Source organism: Carassius carassius, chromosome 18 (genome assembly GCF_963082965.1).
Source record: "Carassius carassius chromosome 18, fCarCar2.1, whole genome shotgun sequence".
NCBI classification, from domain to species: domain Eukaryota; kingdom Metazoa; phylum Chordata; class Actinopteri; order Cypriniformes; family Cyprinidae; genus Carassius; species Carassius carassius.
This window is the reverse complement of record NC_081772.1, coordinates 6,693,800-6,720,930: the sequence shown is the minus strand read 5'-3', so window position 1 is coordinate 6,720,930 and position 27,131 is coordinate 6,693,800. Positions and strand designations below refer to the sequence as shown.

Sequence of the window (27,131 nt, the reverse complement as noted above, 5' to 3'; positions counted from 1 at the left end):
ATTAATGTTCATTTTATGGTTTCGGATTACGATTCAGTTCACCTTATTTTCATGACCGATGAGCCTGGATTGTGACTTTGCAAAAAAAAACGTTTTAATGACTAACGTTAATAATGAACAGCAGCTCAACACTGAGAATGAGTTTGAAGAAAGATTTCGGCTATAAAATCCTGTTCCTTAAAACAACAATTGACTTCAATGTCAATGTTAAGTATGTAAAGCTGCAACACATTTCACACAAATGTATCAAGAAAAAAAAAACAGGATACAATAATGCTATACATTTTTGGTCAGTGACAATTATGGTTTCCAACACATTACATTTAAAATCAGGCATATCAGATAAGCTAATAAATTCCAGTAAAATGTAAATCCACTTTCTTAAATTAGTTGTTTGCATCTGTTATCAGCAAATATGTGCTGAAGTTATAGGCATACAGCAAGAATAAAAGCATTAACATTCAGGAAAACAAAGTCTAACATCCATTTTGTTAAACATTCTTTCAAGTACTTCTCTTAGGATTTTATACGCAGCCATTATTTTTGGAAATGTATCATGCTTTGTTACAGTTAAACAATTTTGAGTTAGTATAAATAATAAATGCAGGACTAAATCCAAAGACAGTCTCCTCGAAAAATATACATATTTTGAAAAGAACTTAAAGAATAAACATTCTCCAGTTGGTTGTTTTTCTTCAATGCAAAAGTTAAGAAATATTTTGCACAGACAATGCACCAACAAGGCATGTATTACCATGTTTTGAGCCCCCGGTGCAATTTTCTAAGTGCTCTCCAAAACAATTAAGGGTCATCAATGTTTCACTGGTAGACCATTTAAACCCTTAGCATTCATTATTCTCGGTCATGTTATTAGTAGGGGTGTCCTGGGAGCTGGCTTGGGCCGCTGAAGACAGGACCTCTTCAAAACTGCCCGCACCTCCTGTTCCTCCAACTTTAGACTGCTAGCAACACAAAACTCTCATGACATTAGGATGTTGACATTCAGGACAGTGAAGCTGAAAATGACCATGTTAAGCTGTTCAATTATTAACAGCACAGCTACAGTTTGCTTGTTTGACCACTAAGGTTACTCTATGCAAGGCTTACCTTAATGTTTGAAACTGTGCTTTCGACTTTCTCCTCAAAGGACTTGAAACTAGGCGAGTTCCTGTAAAATAAGAATAGTTTAGTTTTATTTACCTAATCTAATCATTAAACCTCATCTGGTCCATTCAACTGCAGTCTTAAAATTCTCTCCAGGATGTTTTAGTATAATGTAGATGCATGCATGATGATACATGCAGGGATTACCATTTTTTAAAATGCAACAAAACCAATATTTATTCTAATCTGACACACCAACAGTCAATTTTATATATGTATATTTGATATATGATGTCACATTCATTTTTGTGTTGTTTGTATCCTAGAACATCACATTTTTGGATGCTTTAAAAAGTTTTTAAATGCAATAGCAGAACAAACATGCAAAGCAAGCTGTCACACACATTTACCTCATTGTAGGCAAGCTCATTGAATGCCGTATAGAATAGCTGTCCCATGAAAGCATGGCCAAGCAAAAGATAGGTTCAATCATTATCATTGACAAACAAATACATTGCAAATAAGACACATAAAATTATGAATAATTAAAAGATCATATGTAAGTGTAGCCTGCACCAGTGCATTTCACTACACCTACCAAACGTTTAGGTTGATAGGATTTTTTTATGTTTTTCAAAGAAATCTCTTATGCTCACCAAGACAGCATTTCATCAAATTAGCAAAACTAGTAAAATTTTATAATATTACAATTTAAAATGAATGTTTTCTATTTAAATATATTTTGAAATGTAATGTATTCCTGTGATACAAAGCTTCGGTGTCACATGATCCTTCAGAAATAATTCTAATATGCTGATCTGGTGCTCAAGAACATTTAATAATTATTCTGAAAACAGTTGTGCTGCTTAATATATTTGTGGAAACAGCATTTATTTGAAAAGGAAATGTATAGTTGCATAATAAATATATTTACTGTTGCTTTTGATAAATGTAATATGTCTTTAATGATTAAAACTAATAATTTCTTTAAAACTACTGTTCTGAGCTTAAGCTTTTGAATGGTACAAGCTGGTGACTTTCCAATGGACAGTATAACAATCCCATAGCTATAGATTCCTGTTATAATTACTGTACACTGGTCGTACGCTGCATGTGAAAAGGCTAACTGTACAGAACTGTGATCATTTTGTACTTCCTGTTTTTTATGCATAGTGAGAACCACTTGATAAAAATGGCTATTCAAAGTAGGTGGGATAAAGAGGTTTTGCTATTTCTCTCATAACATAACAAAAAAAAAGGCAACACATGCTGAAACCAGTCATCTGTTAAACTGCATGTAGTCAGTGTGGGAGACAGTGGGAAAAATGATTGTGACTTTGGCTCAATATGGATTTGAACAAGCATTTCTGATTAAAACAAAAGTAAGACCTTCTTATAATGCTACAGCACAGTCTGAAACACTGAACCATTTCAGATCTCATATTATCTAATGAATGTATGGCTCCATAGATTTAATCTTCTCAGAATTAATTTTAGACTGACACGCATTGAAATTGTGTGGAGACATTCATATTAGCCTTTTCAGATACTTGAATACTTGAGTCCCGTCTTGAAGTCAGATTCAGTTTCAGCACCATCACTGTTCTCATGTATCATGCAGATGCTAAAAGAAAGCAGCTATTGCTAATCTCTATTCTGGGATCTTTGAACACAATATCTTACCCAAGAGAATATGACCTTTGTTGTGCATCAGAGATAAGGAAAGAACACTGTAAATAATTTTTTTGATTATAGGCCATACAACAACAAAAAATTTGGAGACCTAAAATGGAAATAGGAAAAATATTAAACCAAATGATGCTTGAACTTTTTTAGACCTAACATTTATCCAAGTGCAGTCAAGTTATTTTTTTTGTAGATGTCTCCCTCAAACTGACACTAATATATATATATATATATATATAATTTTAATTTAAACAATTGTTCTGTCACATTAACCCTTCTGAAATGTTTTGCTTTAAAAGTGTTCAATGGAATTCTAAATTCTAATGCATTTTTAAGTATGACTTACAGTAAGTCCAAATACTTTTTAGGTATATATATATATATATATATATATATATATAGCCAATTTGTGCCTGGTACAACAGACTGAACAAAGCACTCAGCGCACACACACACACACACACAGAATATTTATCATAACTTGAGCATTTTGACACTTTTTGAAGTATTGGTTTTTCACAATAGCTCCAAATACAGTATGGACTGTAATCATGCTGTATGCTGCTATAGTTAGTAGACAATAAGCATACAAGGATAAACATGTTCATTGCAAACATGAGGTAGAAAACTCCCAGACTCAAGGAGATGGTGTCACACACTGGCAATAAAACACACATACCTCCTGGGATACAGTATCTGAAAGCCAAACATGCCAAAGTAAAATAAGGTAATGAGGTGTTGGATTTACATAAATGTCCAATAACAGTAAAGTCAACACTATTTTGCTAAAGCAAAAGCAGTAGTGAGTGCTAAATTAGAACTGGGCATCATGCACGGATTTTAATGATTTTAATCATTCTTTATATTTTATAATTGATATATATATATATATATATATATATATATATATATATATATATATATATATATATATATATATGTGTGTGTGTGTGTGTGTGTGTGTGTGCGTGTGTAATAGGCATGGGCCGCTATAAGATTTTGATGATATGATAACCTTAAGCAAAAATATCACGGTTTCACGATATCGTTGTTACAGCTCTAAAATGTGTTAATTTTAAATGACTGGGTAAAAAAAAAAACCTTTTTCCTCGCTGAATACAATATATCTTGTTTTTGAGCAACATGCAGAATATTTGGAACAGTGATATTTCTTTATTTTTTCTTAGATTTATTTTGAAACGTCTGCTGAAATGTGGGCTGTCCTGCAGCTTTTGTTGTGGATGGTTGATTTGCTGCTAGCTCTTATGGGACAGCAAACATTACTGGGTATGCGCACATCAATATAGCGTGATTTTTCTCAAACTGTACAACAATTACTATTTTTACATTATTTTAAGGGGTAGGTTTTGGGTTGGGGTAGGTATACATGTTAAAGGGGTCATATGATGTTACTAAAAGAACATTATTTTGTGTATTTGGTGTAATGAAATGGGTTTATGTGGTTTGAGTTTCAAAAAACACATTATTTTCCACATACTGTCCATTATTTTTTCTCCTCTATGCCCCGCCTTTCTGAAACGTGTCCATTTTTACAAAGCTCATCGTTCTGAAAAGTGATGTGTGCTCTGATTGGCCAGCTCTCCAATGCGTTGTGAATGGCCAAATACCTCAAGCGTGTGATGGAAATGTTACGCCCCTTACTACACTGTGGTGACAAGGACTGGAATTGACAACTGCTGATTATAGTCTTTTTATGCATTGCGTTGCACCGTGCCGAGTAAACATAAAACCATGTGTGCATTTGTGATCGGAGAAACGACAAACAACAAGTGCTACTCTACAATGCGCAAAACTTGCATTTGAATCATCAGTGGCAAATCCTTTATATATGTATACGTACTTACAGTCTGTGAGTCAGAACAGCCTGCATTGTAGTCTACTCTCCCAGGATCAGGAAACACTGTACACATCTGATTATTTGTTTGATCTGTTCTGGAACAGTATTGTAAATACAACTTAACTACCGATTTCTAGCTGTGTCCTCTTTTGGAAGGCCAAACTAATAAGTTTTGCTATCACAAGGAAACACACAGCAAGTGACTCCACAAAATGGCGCCAGTAGCAACAGCGAGAATAAAAGTTACGCCTTCTTTCTTTGCATGAACATTTGGGCGGTGTTATGCAAATCTATCGACATTGAGACATAGACACGTGGGGGCGTGTTAGAAAAAATATCCCCTTCAGTTTGAAACTTTAGTCTTTGCAACTTTACAGATCTTCATTATGCACCAAGAGCTTGTAACACTCCAAAGAGAAAGGAAAAGTTGAAATCACATCATATGATCCCTTTAATGAAATACAATCTAATAGGTAGAAAATTAAATTTATTGTTAGCTTCCTGTTTTTGCTGTATCCCTTCTAGTCACAACCTGCTGTGCTGAAACACTGCTTTAATGTGAATTATACAGAGACGAGATGAAAAGAAAATACCATTTGAACAGTGAGTGATCTGCCTGCTACAGTATTTTTCTCTTTGCGTCTGTCTTCAGTGTCTCTGGCTTATGTTAACAGGCATTTACAGACTTTACATAAATTACTTTTTGAAAAATGTTTGCATTGCAACACAGTTTGTGCAAGTCCCAAACAGAGAAAGGTCTGGTTGTTTATATAAGTTCCTTCGGCCATCCCAATGTTCATACTATCCATCCTAAATCCAATTCATACTATCCATAGTATGTGAGATTAGAATTATTGTGTCTCAAAGCATAGTATGTTGAAAAAAGTATGCCAAAAGTCCCCGGATGGTCTACTATTTCAGGTCGATTTTTGAAGTGTTGATCCGTGCACACACTAATGGCTAATAATACCTACAATCCAGTGCGATTTTACAAATGATTCAGTTGATAACTACAAACACGAATAAAAAAAACTTTAAAAAAACTACAGACATGGCGGATGCGCATGACCAACGATTAAGTAGAGTTCTTAATAATCAACATTTAAACTGGTAAAATAATATTTATTTAATCTTATCTATGTTATATTTCATTTGTAACAGCAATGTAAACTTTTATAAACATCAATTTGTTCATTAACTTTTAAATGCATCATTATGCAGAAAATATGAGTTCTTTGCATAAAGACCCACGGCTGGCAGATCAACGTGCTACTTAATTTCTCTCCAATATGGTAGGAAGTTAAATTAAATGTGGAGAATGTTAACTGTGACAAGATGATTGACAGGCCGGTTTACAGTGACAGGGTGCGTGTAATTATGTAAACTATGTAAACTGACAGCTGGAGATCTGGAATTCATGGCAACTTTCATTGGCCAAGGACCGTCCATTAGGCTGTTTGACCGACATGTCAAACAACCGATCACAGTTTGTTTCATTTCAGCATCACGTTTTGGGGTGTGGAAATGTCACCACAATAACAGACTGGTGTGTAAAACTGTCAAACATATTTAAAGATTCTATGCCATGAACTTTAAATATTTCTCATACTTTTTATCTTGATAAGCATTTGTCATCACAGTTGTAAACACGCCGGCTTTCTTCTTTCATGAGGGGGTTTGGTGCCATGGCATATTTGTTTCCAGGCGGAACGTTAAAGAACGCAACACACATGTTTCCCAGAAATCCTGTATAACTCAACCAATCCGATGTCGACTTCGAAACTCATGAAGTGTTTCCACTTTTGTGTGCCATATGCATCAGACGTTCAGCCAACAGTCCATGGGCGTGACGTCTGAGGCTGAGACTAACACACACGTGACTGACTGCTGCACCAACGGGAGGGGGGGTGGGGGGTTGCACTCATTCAGAGGGATTCCTACACTTTCAGTCTTTGAGGGGACATGAAAAACAGTGTATACTGCAGGAACGGTAAAACAGAAAATGTTAGTGGTTTTGAAATAATTTTCAAATCACGGTATACCTTGAAACCGGTAATCGGCCCATGCCTACTATGTATGTATTGTATATATATTATTATATAATAACAATAACAAATTTTCAACAGTCAATCCTTTATCACCCTGCAGTAGATGTGGACACTTCTCTTTTACAGTTCTTCTGAAATGAAAGCATCTCTTGTCACAGAGTGTGTCTCAACCATCTGGGATCCAGTGAAGAAGAGCTGGTAAATTCTTCATGCCATCACAACCTCTTATTTTTATGCCAGCTGGACATGCCCCAAATCTGGCCCACTGAAAGCTGCTTAAATGAGGCTTACGTAACACAAACATGCCACTTAAACAGACTGGCCAAAGTAAATGGCTCAAGATCACTGCCATTTCACTGTGCAACAAACACAGCATATGTTCAATGCGTTTGTGGGAGTTCCCTGCAGAAGAGAAACAGAAAAGAAAATGATGGACAGCAGAAACAGGCAGATTGACATTTTACCTTATATCCCCGAACTTCCTGCTGATGGCATTGCCCAGGTTACTGAAGGCCGCTGAGGTCCGCTGTCCTGCCGTAGACAGGGTCTCCGACGTCTTTTTGTATCTGCCAGAACAGAACCAAGAAAACAAAAAACAAAAAAAATGTATACACTTAGATATTCTTATCACAGTTGTCATTAATAAAATATTTCGGACAAATATATATTTATCACACATAAATGTTTCTTTTTTAAAAGTTACACCGTGTCTACACCGAGCACAACTGTTGTCACTCACATCGCATTGCGCCTCAACAGCCAAAGGCTGTCTATACTGGACTTGACAATGTGCCCATTGCTTATCATTGGTACTTTGTGGCAATAACACATAATAATAAAACATAATACACATTTAAATAATGTGGCTGCAAAATGAACTGAAAATAAAACTGAAATCACAATATAGCTTAAGGCGATTATCAAATCAAAGGCTGTTTGGGATTGTGCAATGTGTACATTCACATTTCTGTGGATAACAGTTTACAGCATTTCACTAGCATTCTGCCTAAATAAAAGCTTTAGGATCTGAAAATATATAAATTAAGAATTTAATACATAAATATAGGTATTGTGACTTAAAGTATAAATATTTAAAAAAGTATAAAAGTATAATTATCTACTAAAATATTAAATATTTTTTATTTTACAGGACAACTGTAATTTAAAACTAATATATTTATGTAATTCATTAAATAATATCCATTTTTATAACTACAGCTAAAACTATATAATAATAATAAGCCATATCTACTGTACAAGCAGCACAATATATAATTAATTTGATAATAAATAAAACACAGGAAATCAACAGGAAAGAACCATGAAAATGCAAATATATTGTTACATTTTTGAAATATTAACTTCTTTTAAATCCAAATATTATTAAAATCCCATGGGGCACTTCAAGAAAAGGGGTTTGACTGACAAAAAAGTTTGGGAAACCCGGGTCTAAATCTTTAGTGGATCTTAGAGCACATTAAACATTACATGCCAGTTCCCAAAGGAGACTAAAGAACAAGAACAAATTTAGAACAAGTACAGGCAACATTTTCTGAATTTTAGACATTAAGAATTTCAATTCACTACACTTTTTCTGTGATCTCGTAGAAAACTTCGACTTCGACCAATCAGATGAAAGCAGCATTTCAGCTCCGCCCACAAGTGCGAATGAAATATTGAAGCCATAAACCGAAATGATCAAAACGTACACGGACCAAGGGTCTTGTCCATGTTCTCTCACTTGAATCCTCTTGAGATTTGAGTCTCTGATCTTCTGCAAGCCCCGCCTTGTTCACGCAGTGATTGACATGCCGGGAGGGGGCGGACACGTGATCGCCTCGGAATGCATTTTCAATGTGCACATTGAATTTTGCTACATTCATTGCGGGACATTGAATGAAAATGCAATCGTAAGTGTCTTGACTGTGAGTGTTAATGCATTTAAGAAAAATAGCATTTAAATGATAATTTTGCCACAGTTTTTGCTTGAAAATGTTATACATATCTAATAATTTCTGTAATACATTTTCATTTTAATTTTGCAACATATAAAGCGTTAAAATTAGTATTCATTTTACATATTAAAACTGGTGTATGAAATGGCAAATGAAAATTATGTAATTTAATTTTCATTTTCATTTTGCACCAAACGTTGCACAAATGTATTGGAAAATGTAAATGTAAATACAGAAATGCATTGCCATTTTACATATTGCATTGTCATTTTGCATATTACATTGCAAATTGAATATTGCTACCCATGTGCTTCCATAGCTTTAAAGCCAACGAGCACTGTTGCGGTCCATGACAGAAGGAACCCTTTCAACATCTGGCAACACACAGGATTCCGATGAAAGCGGCTCAGATGTGGAGTTAACTGCACCACGCAGCAACAGCTAAATTCCTTCTTCACTGGACACGTCAAAGCAAGTGTTAAAAATCATTTTAATATGTTTTAATATGTGCCGCGTCGCAGACAGTTACTGAAAATAAAGGGATAGTATTTTGTCTCACTGCTTCCGTCCAACAATAAGCCTTGTTATCTATTATGGTAATTTGCAGGTCGTGTCAAAATGTTGTTGGTTTAGAATAGATAAATAACTCTTTTGACTCATGTACGATAATTTTCTTCCAAATACGATAATTTTGAACTTCTGGTACGATACTTGGACATTTCCAATCTGGCAACACTGATCCGAACGGATCACGGATCAATGATGATCCGTTGCACCACTACTATAGTGTCATTTGAAAACATTGCAGTTGCATTTTAAAATACAACAACGAGCACCATGAAACCATTTAAAGAGGCACATTCAGTGGTCTCCTTGACGGGAAACAGTCAACAAAAAAAAAAAGATCTCCAACGTATGGCGTGCTCTCTTCATTTTATCAAATGATCATAATCACATCTATTCATTTTACAGTCCTGCTACTAGCATTTTATTCAGACTACAACCCCTTTAATTCGGGTGAGAAAGCTTTTTTTCCAAGTGGCTTTTGCACATAATAATAATACCGCTACAGACGCATTTTGCAGCATTAAGGTTATTAATTGATCGTTAATTTAAACGACGATCGATCATGGAAATTATCGAATATCGACATCCCTAAATACAAATGAGTTGGATGGAAAACTGGTTATTGTCTGCATCAAACTATGCTTCCGAACAAATGTCATTCACCGTTCTGGGCAGCTCCAGGACAGCTGTCTCTCCGAGCATGCTGCTGTCTGTGAGCGAGTCAGAGTAACGTCAGAGACAGTTTACTTTGGTAATGTCATGCTGCAGTGTTTGTTAGAGCTGCCAACTTCTCCACCCCATTTACAGAGTGAAATTCTCTGACTACCTTTATCTCCCAAGACTGTTGTTGAATCTTCCAAAAGTTTTGGCTTGGGGTGCTTCACATGTAGCGGCAGCAGCAGCACTTTCCACCGCACCAATAACACGGGGCTGCCCGCCGACGTGCCTGACTTTAATCGGCGCTACTAAACACTTATATCGGCCGATGCCCATATATTTAAAAATGACAAATATCGGCCCAATATATCGGCCGACCGATATATCGGTCAACCTCTAATGACAGTGTGTTAATTTTGGGTGAACTAGTCCTTCAAGTTGTATCATGCTAAAATGCACATTTCACAGCCCAATTACAGTACATGAGGTGAATCACATTGTACAATTACATGCTTTGTATGAAAGCACATCTAGACTGACCCGAAACCAGTCTAGTCATCTGATTAGAGTATTATTGTAAGTTAATTATTATTCTAAGTTGCTTTGGGTAAAAGCATCTGCTAAATGAATAAATGTTCTTCTGTTAGCATAAATTCACATAATCTTTGTGTATGAATGGTTTCCGTTCATTGTGCTTGTAATCTGTGTATTGATCTTCCTGAGGGTAGTGATAGTTAATATGCTCAACAGCATTACAACGGAGTATAAAGAGAAACAGAGATGTGTAGCTAGGATCAATGCACAGAGACACAGTGACATTATTACCGTGCAGATGGGTTGTGTGTTTGTCTGGGTGAATGTGAACTGAAGCAGAAATGGACCACACTGGAATGGCAATAACATAAATATACAAAGACAGACGGAAACCCCATTGTTTCAACATGCTTATTCAGATTGCAATTCATTTTCAACAAGGAAGCTGGCTAATAAACAACAGGTCAATGTAAATGTTCTTTTTGATGCAAAGTACTGGATTTTAATAAGAAAACAAAAATATTGGATGTGGTATATATTGTTAAATCACTATTGATCATACTGTTGGTGCTACAGACGTAAAATACAACACAATATCTGTCATACAGTGTTATTTTAGTATCATTTATATTCAATAATATCATTTTTACTGATATTTAGAACTTTCTTTCATTCTTATATTTTCAGATTTCAATTTTACTTGTGTGTTGTAAAAGAATGTGCTTTCGTAAAAGAAAATATATAATTTGTTTTGGAAATAAAATTTCTTAAATATATTCTTATTTATTATTTCCAGTTAGTAATTTTAGTTGCAACATTTCTAATTTTCGTTTAGTTTAAGTTGATCATCTAATATTTATATTTTATTTCAGCTTCATTTTAATTTACAAAAACGTTTTAGTTTTAGTTAACTTTAATAACTCTGGGTCACCTTCAGAAATATATAAAATACATATAAGTATATACATCCAAAATCTAAAAATTCAGTATCTAAACATTTATTTGGCTGTGAACTAAACTTGTTGTACTTGATTTTTCCTTATCTCCAAGTCAGCAAGGACCACCACTGCTGTCTTCTTAAAAAATGTGCATGATTCATCTGTTGTCACAAGGTTTAGCAAAGACTACTTACGCAGTGCTGGTCTGCATGTCGTACCAGCTCTTGGAGAAGTTCTGTCGCAGTTCACACAGGGGTGTGATCCCTAGTTTCTGTTTCAGCTCCAAATGACGCTTTTCTTTGGAGGCCAGGACTTGTTTTAATGTTGTGATTTCTTCTTCTAACTGACAGAAGGAAAATAGGTGGAGGGCTGAATTTTTTCATATTTAAATAACAGTTATCAGAACAACAGATAATTCAGTTTTAATATGAAGTGTCCACTCTTTTCTTTTTGTCTCATATGCAAACTGTTTCACAGTTAATGCCTTGCTCAGTGGACCATGAAGATTTTAGAGGGTAAAGTAACCAAAGAAAAAAATGGGAAGGCTTTGATCACACAATTTACAATCATGGGTTTATGTTCTGAGATAATGCAGACCATTTGTGTGGCAACAGCACAGTATATTTCAGTAAATACAGTACAGTAGACTAGATCGTATTTCCATACTAATTGCTTTAATATGACTTTAATCAACCTAACTATACTTTTACACTAGTAAATGTCATTTTAACTCTCATGATAGATAGAAATTGCTCTTTAAGTGAACAGTGGCACATTTTTTACTATTTAAAAGTTAGTCACAACATGCAAAGAAGAAAAATGCAGAAGATGCTGTAGTCTTCAGGTTCACAGAATAACATAGTTACTAAGGATCATATAGCCCATTTTCCTGGTCTAAAACTAAAACACTGGGTTAAATACCTTAGTCAGTTCATTCTCCATTTCTTCTCGCTCCTCTTCTGTGACAGTGTTGTTGAGATCCACCTCTGATACCATGTCCTCATCCACTTCCTTTAGAGGCTCTTTGTCCAATGAACCTGGAAATAAACGTATAAAAATAGCTAAAAATTAAGTTTTTATTATCAAAAAATCAAGGGTACAATTCATATACTTAAAGGAAAGGTTTACTCCAATGAAAGTATGGCATATATGCAATGATAATGCTAAAACATACTCAGACAGGTTTAAAAAAATATGCAAATGTCTTGTTAATATTATAATGAATTCACTCAAAAACTCAAATTTGCTATAAAAGCATTATGTTGAAGAGTCAAAAATACACTCATGATAAATGTGAAAGTAAAACTAAATCTTACAATAGCTAGAAAATGAAAGCTCAAATGATGAAGCACTAATGCACTTAATAATGACACCAGTAATATCCAGAGGAAATCGAGAGTCACATCTCAGAAGTCTGGTAAGTCATTACACGAGAAACTGATTAGAGTGCTGTGGCATGAAACGCGTGATACACTTTTAGTGGCTAATGCAATCAGCAGGTAGAAGAGCAGTGCTGGACGGTCTAAGCAAAGAAAAGTGCTCAGGAATGAGATCTCAGATTCATCATTTACACCACACAGCACACAGCGGCTTGTACAGGAGATCATATCTATCTGTTTGCAGAGTGCATTGGTTGCTAGAGAACACTGACATGATAGAATCAGAACATTTGTTTTGCATTTACAGATTTCTTAATTTGTCTTTTGAACTATATTTTCTATTTTCATATAACCCATTTGGATTTGCAGGTCAAATTTCATTTTGAAGAAGCATACAAAGTTATATAGCACAATTCACTATAAAATGATGCATCATCAATGTTTTATTTATATATATATATATGTATATCTCCGTTGGACCAACAGTTACAATTTTCTTAGCACATATAAACATATGTTATTATTTGTGAATTTATTTTGGCATTATTATTATTATTCATTTGTGAATTAATCTGATGAATTAGTAAATCAGCATATCAAAAATGTCCTGCACAGTTTAGGACACCGACCCTCCAGGACTGAGTTTGGGCACCCCTGTTTTAACTAGTTTTTAACGGTTTTATTTTGGTGACAGTCTTACTTTGGACAAACTAGTTTTAACTATTTCAGCTTTGGTCTAGACATATAAATGTCATTATGATGGTTGACGATTACCCCTCTGGGTCTGTAAGATGTCAACATTGTTTATGTACTTAAACAACTAGATAGAATGGGGACATCGTGGCCTAGTGGTTAGAGAGTTTGACTCCTAGCCCTAATGTTGTGTTGTTCCGAGTCTTGGGCCGACAATACCACGACTGAGGTGCCCTTGAGCAAGGCACCAAACCCCCAACTGCTCCCTGGGCGCTGCAGCATGAATGGCTGCCCACTGCTGTGTGTGTGTGTCTGTGTGTGTGTGCGCTCTTGTGACATATCAGGACACAACTCTGTATAATGACATGGGTACAACATAGGTATTACAAGGAGAGGGTGACTTATGAGGACATAACCCATGTCCCCATTTTTCAAAATGATTATAAACCATACAGAATGTGTTTTTTTGAGAAAGTAAAAATGCACAAAGTTTCCTGTTAGGTGTAAGGTTGGTGTAGGGCCACAGAATGTATAGTTTGTACAGTATTAAAACCATTACGCCTATGGGATGTCCCCACTTTTCACAAAAACAAACGTGTGTGTGTGTGTGTGTGTGTGTGTGTGTGTGTGTGTGTGTGTGTGTGTGTGTGTGTGTTCACTTTGAATGAGTTAAATGCAGAGTACGAATTCTGAGTATGGGTCACCATATACTTGGCTGTATGTCACATCACTTTTTTTTCCCCTGAATAGATTTCTTGATACAGATTACAACTGAAGGTTGGATCTTTGAGCATAACTCAGAGGAAAAGTTACTTTATAAAGGCAATTAAGTCAGTTCCACAGCCTCACTGTTCAGGTTGCCTAGCAACTTTCTTGATGCCCAGCATCAACCTCCCAATTATCCCATGAATCGGATTCTCTAAATCTATTTAAGGGTGAATAAGAGGAAGTACAGAGGATCATTTTCATAATAAATCTGTAAAATAATATCTTTTCCATTCCATTGCCTTTCTACTGTCTATAACCACTGAGCTAAATCTTTGTTGAAGGTTTATTACTGGAAAAGAGAGCTGTGCAATATTAAAATAGTTCTTTCAACAACACCAAGATGAATTGCTGAGATATCTAGGATTTAAGCCAATAACATTTGAAAAGATAATGTTATGGTACATTTCAGAAAGAAAAAAAAACTATTAGTTTTGAAACAATTTAAATAATGACAAGGAAAATGCAATCTTTGTAGATAAGACTTCCAATATTTTCCTCTAAGATTAGTTGTCTATTTTTGTAATTAATGCAAGGACTAATCAGTTTTCAGAATCATCTCATGGTGATCAGGGTGTCATCTGAGTAACTTAGTGTCCCTTCAGGGCAGTGTACTCAACAGTTTAGCTTCTTCAAGCTCTCTGGACTATGCATCCAGTTCTCTCAATGTCCTCATCTTCCTTCCCGAAGACACAACAGAATCACAAAGAATCACTTCACTGTCCTCAGAGAAAGATTTCAATGTGAGGAGGAGGGGGCATTATTTTAATCAGATGAAAAAAAACACTTTATTTCTTATCACCCACTGATAGAAATGAAAGACAAAGGCATTCAAATGCCCATGTAGAGTGAGCCTTGGCTCACGACAGCGGGGGACGACCACAGGACTCATAGGTGGCATTGATAGTCTCAACTATCCAACGACTAATAGTCTGCTTAGAAGCAGGAAAACCCCCTTGGGGGGACCGTAGCATACCAGCAATTGGTCCGTTTTTCTCCACAAGGCAGCTCTGTGGACGTATGCGTCCAGCGCTCGAACTGGACACATACAATTTAGCTTCTCTTGGTCGGGCTCCCAAAAGGGAAGAGGACAGAATGCCTGCAGCACTTCAGGTTGTGGTGTGACAGAGGGAACCTTAGGAACATATACTGCTCTTAATGGGAGGAGTTTGCTCTGGGACCACACAAGGATCTGGTGCGCCAGCTTGTACAAGGGGCGCAAACGCAGACCTCCCTGGTGGTTCATATAAGAGACCACCGATGTGTTGTCAGTGCGGACCAACACATGGTGACCCCTTAGGTCTGGGAGGAAGCGCTTCAGTGCACCATAAACTGCTAGCATCTCTAGACAATTGATATGCCATGTCAGATGGCGACCGCTCCACAGACCACGGGCAGGGTGGCCACTCATGACCGCACCCCAACCAGTGAGGGATGCATCCGTCGCTAATATTACACGGCGACAAGGAGCTCCCAGCACCGGGCCCTGTTTCAAGAACCAAGGTTTCTTCCACATTTCCAAGGTACGGAGGCAACGCCGCGTGACCTTGATAGTTCGAAGTGGATTGCCCCTTGGGGAAAATCCCTTGGTCTTGAGCCACCACTGTAGGGGTCTCATGTACAGCAGGCCAAGAGGTATCACGTTGGACGCAGCTGCCATCAGACCCAACAATCTCCGAAACTGTTTGACAGTGAGTGACTGGCCATCTTTGACTCTCTCGACTGAGATGAGGATCGTCTTGATACGAGCAGGGGACAATCGTGCTTGCATTGCGGTCAAATCCCATACTACGCCTAGATAGGTGGTTCTCTGAACTGGAGAAAGTACACTCTTCTTGGCGTTCAGTCTCAAACCCAGCTCCCCCATATGTGCGAGAACGACATCTCGATGCCGAGCCGCAATCTGCTCTGACTGAGCTAAAATCAACCAAATAGTCGATATAGTTGAGAATGTGGATGCCCTGCATGTGCAGGGGGACCAGAGCCGCATCTGCACATTTTGTGAACGTGTGGGGTGAGAGTGCAAGGTCGAAGGGAAGTACTCGATATTGGTAAGCTTCGCCCCAAAAGCGAACCTCAGAAACTTCCTGTGTTGTGGAAGGATGGATATGTGGAAGTATGTATCTTTAAGATCTATTGTGACAAACCAGTCCTCGGACCTGATCTGAGCTACAACATGCGTGATCGTGAGCATTTTGAACTTCAGTTTCATAACTGATTGATTTAAGACCCGCAGATCTATGATCGGATGTAACCCCCCATCGTTCTTTGGAACTATGAAATACCGGCTGTAGAACCCGGACTCCCTGTCTTGAGGAGGGACCACCTCGATGGCCTCCTCCCCTAATAGGGTTTTCACTCCTTGTTCCATAACCAGAGCCTGCTCGGGGCCGACTAACATCGGAGTAACCCGTTGAATCTCGGCGGTGGGGAGCTGTGCGCAGGAGCTGTGCGCAGGACCCATTGAGATACATTTGGCAGTAGTTTCCACGCTGCTAAATAATCTACTAAGTGAATCAGTCTCTCGAGACTGACCTCTGGTGTAAGGGACCCCCGAAGGGGCAGCGAGCATCTCAGCTCCGCTACGCACGTGGGCGGAAAATACTGAGGACATTGCTCGCTGGAGGCCGCTGCGCCCTGGAACTCTTGCAGGGTTGGCAGACCGGCCCCCAGAGGGCGCTGAGGCAAGACGGGCACCGTGTAATGCGGTGTATGCCGCTCTACCCCAGTAGGGGCCGCCCTCTGCAGTCGTGACGGAAACGTGTCAGGACTTCTTAGCTGAGGACCTCCCAGCCTGAAGTACGGCCCTCAGATCCGCCTTAGGCTGGGAAAACCCTAGTTCAGAGCGTTACTTCAGCCTCCGGTCCCGACGCGGGGGAGCGCGGACGGCAACGCTCTGATGATAGACTGAGAGGCCTGCTCCCGCCCAGCAGCCCCTCCAGTATATATAATTTCTCAGAGTGAGATAAATGTCATTATATTCCTCAGAATTTAATGCAAACAAACAATCAGATAAGTAAATACGGTCTGCCTTGTTGATATAATTCATATCTAACTTCTCATAGTCAGATAAATACTGAATTTAATTCCTCAGAATTAATGCAGTTAAACAATCAGATGAGTAAAGACGGTCTGGTTTTGGTAAGATTCACATCAAAACTGAAAATGATGTAATACACACGTTGCCTCAGCAGCACGCAAGCTGCTTAGTCACACAAACAGTATTAATCTCCTAGGAGTTAAGTAGCTGCAGCTGCGAGTTCACAGAGGGGGAAGGAACCGCTGCGCGTGCTTCCGAACCTCAAGAATGAACTCTAAATCTAGGGAACACGGGTGGAGATAGGCAGAGCCGTCTTCTACCCGTCCCCAGATATGCAAGAAGCACAGTCAGCCCCCTTATTTTTCCAGAGAGCTGACTGCGTGATCTGCGCTCCTCATTACTGCTGCTCGTTATAAAGTTAGGTATAATATGCTTGTGAAACTTATGCTTGTGTAACTGTTGTCTGTATAACTGATGTTTATGCAGCTTATGTTTGTGCAACTGCGAGCTCATCGACGCCCTCCGTTTCAATCTCCTCGGAGAAAAAAAGGTGGTGCGTCATGGCCGTCACTCTGGGGGGAAGGACCATAACACTCTGTCTTCCAAACCCGCAGATCGGGCAGATCTGGCGGGTGAGGTAGGAGATAGGGACGCGCCCGTCTCCATAACCTCCAGCAGATCTTATCTGCGAACCATGCGAGTGCAGGCGCCGCGCCGCGTCTCGGCGAAAGCAGGACCGACACCGCTAGGAACGCTGGCGAAGACTCCCTCTCGAGAAGAGTCCTCCGGGATCGAAGTGTCCACACTGGCTTGTACCAGTGCAGGCAGTCGGCTCCCTCAAGAGCCGAAACAGCGTGCCTCGATCCCAGGCAGACCGCGCACAGACTGTGTGTATCCCCACTCGTGATGTAGCGAGGAACACACAATCTGAAACGCGATCTGGATTCGCCTTTCAGATGTCTCGTCTTAGCTTTGCTCTTTGACTATTGTTTACTCTTTGAGGAGCTAATAGTGACAAACAACAATAAATAAGACTGACAAGACAGAATGACATGCACACACAGAGCGCTTGCTGAAAAACACAAAGATGATGCCGGCTGCGCGGCTCGTGCCCATAGACAGTAAAAGAAATGGACACAGCAACCCCATTGGAACTCAATTGAGACGAGTGAAGCCCATTTTTAGCCATTTTTTGCACTTCCGTATCTGACGCGCAGACTCAAACTAAGCTTGATGACATCAGCAACCTGTCTGACAGATGTAAATCTTCTAGTGGCTGTGCGTGCAAACTGCCATCGTTAATCTGGCAGAGACTGCGAGCTTGAGCGGGGAGTTCTTTGGCGTGAGTGAGCAGGAGTAAGTATTCTGATTAATTATTTTTTATAGTATTTTAAAATGTAACGCCAGTACGCCATATTAAGTTAATTGCCTGCGAGCTTCTCCTCCTGTCTGTACGGTAATTTCTCTACTGTGCGACAGAGAGTTGAGTGGTTATGACGCAATCGTTAGCCTATTTTTACAAAAACTGCTTCTACGGGACCATAATGTAACATAGAAGGTAATGGAGCCCTTTATACATTGTCGTGTATCTTTAGAAACAAATAATGGACAAATGGAGTCTTTAAACGCCTCAGATGTAAAGTTATTCGCTGTCAAAGTGACGCCAAAATGAATGCAAAGTCAATGGGATGCTAACGCAAGTGAAGTTCTGCTACAAGATGGCAGCTCGCGGCTGACTTCAACTTCCGGTCGACTTCCTTGCTGCCTGCTCGTGCCTTTATAGCTTCCTGGTTGCTTACATCACCCGCCCATGATGTCACGCTCTTCTATAAAACAGATTAGATATGATATTGAGTCGCTCACACTAAACGCGTTCACCAAAACGTTTTGACGCAGCTCGAGTTCCTGAAGAGGAACTACATAACAGGCCTCTGTGTAATTATTAGATTCAGTATTTTGTGTAAATAACTTTTATATTGTACATTTCTGCAAGTGGTATTAGTCTCAATGACACACACACACACACACACACACACACACATACACACAAACACACACACACAAATCTCACACTTGTATCTAAACACTGAACCTTAAACAATCAGCCAAAATTCTATAAAACAAGATAAATAAACCAATTGCACAATTTAGTGTTATATTAGTATTACTTGAATTGTATTACTGTGGTTATTCATATTTTGAATGAGCTTTTGTCTTTTATATATATATATTGTTTAATTTTTCATTTATTTTTTGTTTTAATTTGTGTTTTTGTCATTTTTATTAATATTTTAATATTTCTATTTAGCTTTCATTTCTTCAGGTTTAGTGCTACTTATTTTAATACATCAAGTTAAAAATAGTTTTAGTTTTAATTAACAATAGCAATGCTGGTGCTATCAGGCTAAGTTTGACAGCACTACTAACGAACAAAAAGTCCAAATAAAGTGTGTGTTTTTAGTGACAAATTGAAGAAATCCTGTTTCTTTTTTCACTATACGGTATAACTCCATTTCAATAATGCAAGCATAATCTATTTGGAGCCTGAAATAAAGCAGTATAATTTGAGAGCATGGTTTTAGTGAAGCTTTGCGTAATTTCTGGCTTTGCCGGAGTAATCTGAGGGATTTCTTCTTAGTGATTATCTGACTGGATTTAATTCCGGCTGACTGCTGCACAGAGACGCAAGTATTTAGTGACTGGCAGGAAATTACAAATGGTGACCATGCAAAGTGGGTTGTTTTTAAAACTAGATGTTTCTGAGACCTACCTGCATGGAAAATCTCTCTGTCTTCTGTTGTGCAGCAAATTTAAAATAAGGAGAACATTAGATGATCTGATTAATGAGCTGGTGCACCATGTCCAAACAGATTCAAATTACAAAATAGAATGCAAATCTCACAAGAGCATGCTTTATCAGGCAGGCTGCATTCAACAGCACAGAAGTGAAATTAGATGTGCAATATCATACAAAAGCAAAATGTACACAGACATGCGCATCAAACCCATGTTGTCTCATTCAAGAAACCTAAACGGCATGCATTTAAAGCACAAGAAAAGGGTCTGTCAAAAAAAAAAAAATTGTGACAATTCTTGGGTTTAGCAGTGTCCACAAGTTTTGAATGTGCTAAAGTCTGACATGGCTGCCATCTTCCATCTAAAAGCACCTATGTCAAAGAGCTACACACAACTCAGCACCCATCAGCTTAGAAGTGGAAATGAGTGATCTACATGGCTAGGTTGGGTTTGTCACATTCACTTTTATTAAATTACACAGCAAGCTCTTACCCCAGTCTACTATTGCTTCAGGAGTCAGTACGCTAGAATACAGCTCTGTGAAGTACGGTTGGCAAAACAAACAAGATATTTAAGTATGATAAAAAATTGAACATATATGCATTGACTTTACTGCTTATAAATATTTAAATAAATGTATTAATAACGTTAAACTATAACTACATATAAATATATTTTATTGTTTTTCTTAAGTTAAGGAACAGCCAATTCATTGGTACTACCACTGGAACATACAGTATCTGGTCACAAGATTTCAATTATTTTGCTCTGGACAGTCACGTGAAAATAAAATGAGAAGGTCACGTGGTTGTCCAGATCATTGCACTTGAGAGAGAGGGGGGAGGAGCTGAATCCAATTCCTTCAATTGTTTACGTGTTTTGACAATATTTCCTGTCTGGAAAACTTGATCACAAGTCTGACTTAAGCTCATGTACCTCAATAGAATGAAGCCTAAATTAAATAGAATAGAGGAACATGTACATGTGACTTAAGTAGCCCAATATTTATATTAAAAGATTAATATTAGGCTGTTAACTGTCTAGTTATCTGTTCTAATCTATCATATCTATTTTTCTGGTATGCAAAAATAAAATCAGTATAAAATAACTTGCCTCTTCAATGAAGGTCTAACTTACTCAAGTTATTTGAGGATACACAAGAAAATGAAACCATATTTGCAGACGTATTCAACAACATTTACATGCACAAGTATGTTTACAGAATAATAAGACACGAAAAGTGTTTGGAAAGTAAGCTCACCCTGTTGTCTGGGCTCCATATCTGCAGTACTGTGTAAATGCTGGTCCAGTTCACATGAACAGCACCTTTCAGTTCAGAGAAATATCCCGTTCAACACAAACCGATGCACACAGGCGATCTCTGCTCTCAAACACCGCCCATTACCGGAGCCGCTTCTGCCACTGACCAATGGGAACAGTTCTGATTAGCATATTCTAATTAAATTATACATATTAAACATTTGATATACATTGGTATTTAATTCGTCTTTAATTTTAATAGAAACCTATCTATGAATATATATAAACTATTAAAAACTACAACGGCTGACCGATTCCTAAAGCAGGTTTGCGTCCTGGGAGTTGTAGTCCCTGTTTGACAAACTGTTCTCAACTTACTTTTTAAAATTTTTTATTACAACTTTGAAATGATCTATGTTTAACTGAGAATTCAAATGAAAATCAAGAGGGAATATGACTCCAAAATGATAATTCCTTCTGGGTTTTAGAGCAACAACATATCATAGTAGGCTAAATTATAAACGAAGCACAGTTCTTAATAAAATCATGGTAAATTTTCACAGCGAAGATCTTTTATTTGTTTACAAAGACGCTTGGTACGCCACACCGATGATGTAATGAGTGACACGTTTACCTGAGAGCAGCGAGTTTACAGTCTGTTAAATTATCGTTGCAGTCTACAGCGCCATCTCATGGTGACACACGGAAAGACAGGCTGGCCTGAGAATGCAACAGAGATGTTTCATATAGTAAATAAAATAATAATTCAATATAAAAATATCAAATTATAGAATAGAACAGAATAGAATTTGCTGAAGTATTGGTTTTGGCAAGCTATGTGCGTAGAAGCGTTTAATGATATGTAACAGAAGCTAATATGTATTGATGTGATTATGGGAGCTTTAAGACAATTATTAAACTTCATTGTTGTAATAAGGAAGGTTAAAACTGTAACGAGTCAACAGCACGCCAAGCGTGGATATACAAACAGAGAATAGATGATCCCATACAATAATGGCACAGTTTAATTAAATGGGTGGTAATCTTTGGCCTGATACCAACCTATGCATATGCGAGGCAGATCTGTTTTAGAATGTAAACAGGTCATTTTTTTTCTAAGGCTTTAATATGGTGGTTTATATGTATGCATATGTTTATAATGCATTTGTAGTTTACTAAACAAAGTTATTTAGGTTTTATTTATAATGATGGTAAGACAAAAATTTCACTTGAGTTAAGTTTATTTAACTCACTTTTTAACCACCAGGTATCTGACTTGTACAAAATGACCACATAATATTTGTTTTCCCCCCAAGTAAACTTGTCTTTTTTAAAAACTCAATAGAATTAATTGTCGCATGTATTTATTAATATGTTGACATATAAGCCTGTATATTTTATGTCACCATCACTACATTTGACTAAAATCGCTGAGCAATAAAGCTTATCAAACTAAATCAAGTCCGGTCACCAATAATACTGTACATTTAGTACGCGAACATAGTCATCACTATCATTTCAAACACTTTTAATTTTGTCCAGAAAAAAAGCATTGTGTTAACAATCACAAGAAACGAAAACATCCCCTCATCACTACAACCTATATTCTGATATTTGATAACGCATTCACATTTGACTTTGCTCATTGCGACATTCATATAGCTTATATACCTTTCATGACTTACATGTAATCATTAAGCATACACTTTATCCGAAGCTACTGTAAATGAGGTAGCATTAATAATATTTGCAGTACCATGTTTCAAGAGTAAGAACTACAACATAGCAATGTGAGTCACACTTTTATTGTATTAAACTGAGAGAGATTGATATTTGTTGTCATTCTTCAGTGGCCTGCACTGCCATTAGAGCCGGTTACAGTGATGGAGCACCGGGGTAGCTGGTGTCAACAGGATGTCAGTCAGTCAGCTGACCTCAGGAAGCACCTCTTCGGCCAGCAGACTCCTAACAAAGCGCTTACACTGGCAGGAAATTGATCTGACTGGAATTTGCATTATCAGAGACTACCAGCAAGGAGGGTCAATGAAGGAAAACTGAGGAAACCGTCACTCATGTGACACACAGGTTGTAATCTCTGGATGTAGATTCAGACTTCACAACAGACAATCCTTGAGTCCATTTACTCACTTTCATGTAGTTTCAAACCTGTATGACGTTCTTTTTGGTTTGAAATTGAATATAAATAATATTGGATCCCACTGACATCCATTATATGGACAAAAATATATTTTCCACAGAGAAAAAAAAGTTATGAATGACATGAAGTCTGTATAATGAAATTAACTATATCAAAATGTACTTTCATGTATTTCATTATAAAAGCTAGCCTGCCACTTGGGTGACGTTTCCAAATTTATCTAGCGTTAGCTGCACCCAGACCACATAATGAGATGGACAACAGCAGCATATTTTCTCTTGCTGCACATGCAAATCACAGTAGTAAGCTTAGTCCAGCAGTGACCACTGTCACCACACTTCCTTTTTGTAGATGTAGGTCACACAGTTAGTTGCCTGCAGCAACAGTAAGATTTTGTTAGTTGAGAAATTAGTTTATTTATATTTAATCAGGGACAATGCACAAAAAACGTTAGTCTAAAAAAGAAGAGATATCATGTGCCAGGTTATAGCAAAAAATGCTAATCTCCACTTGCAGTCCCTGGACAGATGTTACATTTACACAAGTTCATAAAATATATACAGTATTATACATGGAGTCATTACTTCACTCACATCATAAGAACACTCTCCACTTCATGATATACAAAATTATACATGGAAAACTTGTCAGGTTTTACTGTATAAGCTAAAATAAACTTATTTAGAATTAATCATTGTAGCATGGTAGAAGATTAACCTTTTAAAAATGGTGGTTGATAAGATATAAGATATATTGTAAGATAAGATATTTTTGAAAGACATCTTTGCTCAACAAGGCTGCATTTACTTGACCAAAATGCAGTAAAAACACTATTATTGTGAAATTATTTCAATTTAGTATAACTTTTCTATTTTAATACATTTTAATACAGTCCTCTCAGTCTTTGGTGTCACATGATCCTACAGAAATCATTCTAATATGCTGATTTGGTGCTTAAAGGTATAGTTCACCCAAAAATGAACATTTTATGTTTATCTGCCCCCAGGGCATCTAAGGTGCAGGTGACTTTGTTTCTTCAGTAGAACACAAAGAAGATATTTAACTCAAACTGTTGCAGTCTGTCAGTCACATAATGGAAGTGAATGGGAATCACAGGTTTAGAGTACAAAAAACATACACAATCAAAACCAAATTAAACACTCCGGCTTGTGATGATACATTGATGTGTAAAGACATGAAATGATTGGTCTGTGCAAGAAACTGAACAGTATTTACATAGTTTTTTACTTCTGATTCACTGCAATGTCCCATCTCTCTGTCCTGAGCATGTACATCTCAACAGTCATGCACTGGCTGTTAAGAACGCACTCAGGACAGTTCAGACATTGTGGTGAATCAGAGGTAAAAAACAATATAAATACTGTTCAGTTTCTTGTACAGACCGATCGTTTCCTACATCTTGGATGCCCTGGGGGCAAGCAGATAAACATCAAATTTTTATTTTTGGGTGAACTATCCCTTTAAGAAACACTTCTTATTAATGTGCTGCTTAATATTTTGTAGAAACAAAGATACCCTTTTTTTTTTTTTTTTGAAACCAAAGATTCTATGATGAATAGAAAGTTCAAAAGGACTGCATTTATTTGAAATTAAAACCCTTTGTAACATTATAAATGTCTTTATAAATGTCACTTTTGATCAAAGTAATGCATCCCTGTTGAATACATTTATTAATTACTTAAAAAAATTAACTACTGACCTTAATTTTTAAATAGTAGTGCATCTGTAGCACAAATTGTGCATCTTGGGAGACATGCTGCAATCTAATACTTAAGAGTCCCCCCTCACAGATCACTAACCCTGAGTATGAGCAATAATAATAGTGATATTTTACTTAGCAAACACCCCTTATTAAAAGCCAAGTGAAACCAAATGTCGGCAGCTTCTTTTAATTCTTAATGAAACATGATAAAGACATATATTTGCTGTCTGCAGGCCTGAATTGACTTTAAATCTGAAAATAAAGTGCAGCAGCAAATGTAACAATAATAATAATAATAATAAAAAAACACAATGTGCATTTAAAAATAAAAGATAAAATGTAACACAGGTGTTGTGGAATAGATTCAGACACATTCTACAGTATATTTAGGGAATCAAATATTACAGGTCTTTGGAAATCAATCACAGCAGGTGTGCTCTCAAAATATTCAAAGTTCCTTTGAGTAAAGTTCAATCCCACTGGTAAAAGGCACCGTCTCTGGAGTTAAATAAAAAAAATAAAAAACACCACCACCACATTGGCAGTCAAAGCTTTCAGTTTATAATGTTAGCATGTCTAAAACAGCCCAAGGTAACATTCAGACTGATTTCTGTTGTGTCTTCCTTAATATAAGCACAGATAATTCAGGTATCTGCCCTGGAGTGATAAAGCAGTGTGTAGCAGATGTGACAAATTCTCCCTGAGAATAACAGTGGCATTCACTACCGGCCTGAGTGTATCTTCATAACTGATTGTCTTACAAAATCCAATTGATAACCACTTTGAAATGATACCTGGCAACCACTTATAATCAGAGTTGAATAAGGTGTTATTACATTGATGATTCTGTGTAGGGCATTTCCCAAACGAGTGTTAGACAACCTTACAACCTTTCCAGCAATGCTTTTCCCTGTGCTTTCTTGGCTTTTCTCCAGACCAGCCTTAGTTTGAATATTAAATGGATAGCTACAATCAATACAAGCTTTAGGGGTTGCCATTTGTTAAAATTTCTTTGCATGTACCCTAATATACATCTTATGGTCAAGGTTATAAAACATGCTACAGTATTCGTTTTTTTGTAACAGCTTGAGATTGAAATAAACCCAACATGCGGAAATGGATTACAGTGGATATGAATCTATAACACTGCAAAATACAGCAGGGATGCCTATTGGGCTGATAGTCTTGAACGCTGTGCTGCTCAGTGGCTATGTCTGAGTGTGCATTCTGTGCAAAGCTAAAATATACTAGAAATTAATGTCAAATTTTCCATATTATGGACTTTCAATTTGAATTAACATATATACACTCAAGTAGAAATCAGTTTGTTCAAGGTGTAAGGCATGCACTATGCTTCCATGTGGGGTTTAAAAATCTGAGACCACACTGCAAATCTGGGACTCAAAATCAACATTATGAATATTCTCACCAATTCTTCATTTCTGATATCAATCGTGTTAACTCCTACATATGATGAGATGTTCTTTGTATTATTCTCAAGTCATTCTGGATAAAATGATTAGGATTCGCACAAACAATTTTTTCTTTGTAAATCACATGCACAGATGAATCACTCTCAATAAGATATTGAATATGCATGAAGAAAATTTTGACTTCATGATGAAAAAAAAAAAACATGACTGCTAAAATAGACTATTAAAATACGGCTAAATTCATTTCAAGTTTTCATTTAATTTGTTTTCACTCTGTTGTTTTTTTTTCAGATCATTTTGAAATGTGTATATATATATGTGTATATATATATATATATATATATATATATGTATGTGTGTGTGTGTGTGTGCGTGCTAATATATTTTATAATACACAATTATTTCTTACAATGTTTAATATATGTGTGTGTTTATAGAGTAACATTTTTATGTAATATTTATATATATATATATATATATATATATATATATAATAAACTTTTTTGTTATTTACAGTATATTAACATTAAAAAATCA

General features: G+C 37.0%; 1 protein-coding gene across 8 annotated transcripts; it reads right to left on the bottom strand.

Annotated features, from left to right (window-relative positions):
- Window positions 1-801: 801 nt before the first annotated feature.
- LOC132092229 (tumor protein D53 homolog) lies at window positions 802-21,436 on the bottom strand. Of its 8 annotated transcripts, none has more exons than XM_059498378.1 (9): window positions 21,282-21,433; window positions 19,995-20,018; window positions 12,269-12,384; window positions 11,542-11,690; window positions 7,161-7,262; window positions 2,788-2,802; window positions 1,515-1,553; window positions 1,108-1,168; window positions 802-959 (listed from the first exon to the last, which is right to left on the bottom strand). In XM_059498378.1, the coding sequence occupies exons 1-9, from the start codon at window positions 21,298-21,300 to the stop codon at window positions 843-845; spliced, it is 642 nt and encodes a 213-aa protein (XP_059354361.1). In that variant the 5' UTR covers window positions 21,301-21,433; the 3' UTR covers window positions 802-842. The 8 variants fall into 8 exon arrangements, with proteins under 8 accessions (XP_059354361.1, XP_059354360.1, XP_059354364.1 ...); XM_059498377.1 differs by having other exon boundaries at window positions 802-962; window positions 21,282-21,431; XM_059498381.1 differs by lacking the exon at window positions 19,995-20,018 and having other exon boundaries at window positions 802-962; window positions 21,282-21,436.
- Window positions 21,437-27,131: the final 5,695 nt, after the last annotated feature.

Excerpts from the sequence above, each read along its gene's own strand:
- LOC132092229 (XM_059498377.1), bottom strand. Across the intron at positions 11,691-12,268 it reads TGGAGAATGAACTGACTAAG|TTAGAAGAAGAAATCACAAC; the intron begins GTATTTAACCCA and ends TCCTTCTGTCAG. Across the intron at positions 963-1,107 it reads GCACAGTTTCAAACATTAAG|CAGTCTAAAGTTGGAGGAAC; the intron begins GTAAGCCTTGCA and ends TTGTGTTGCTAG.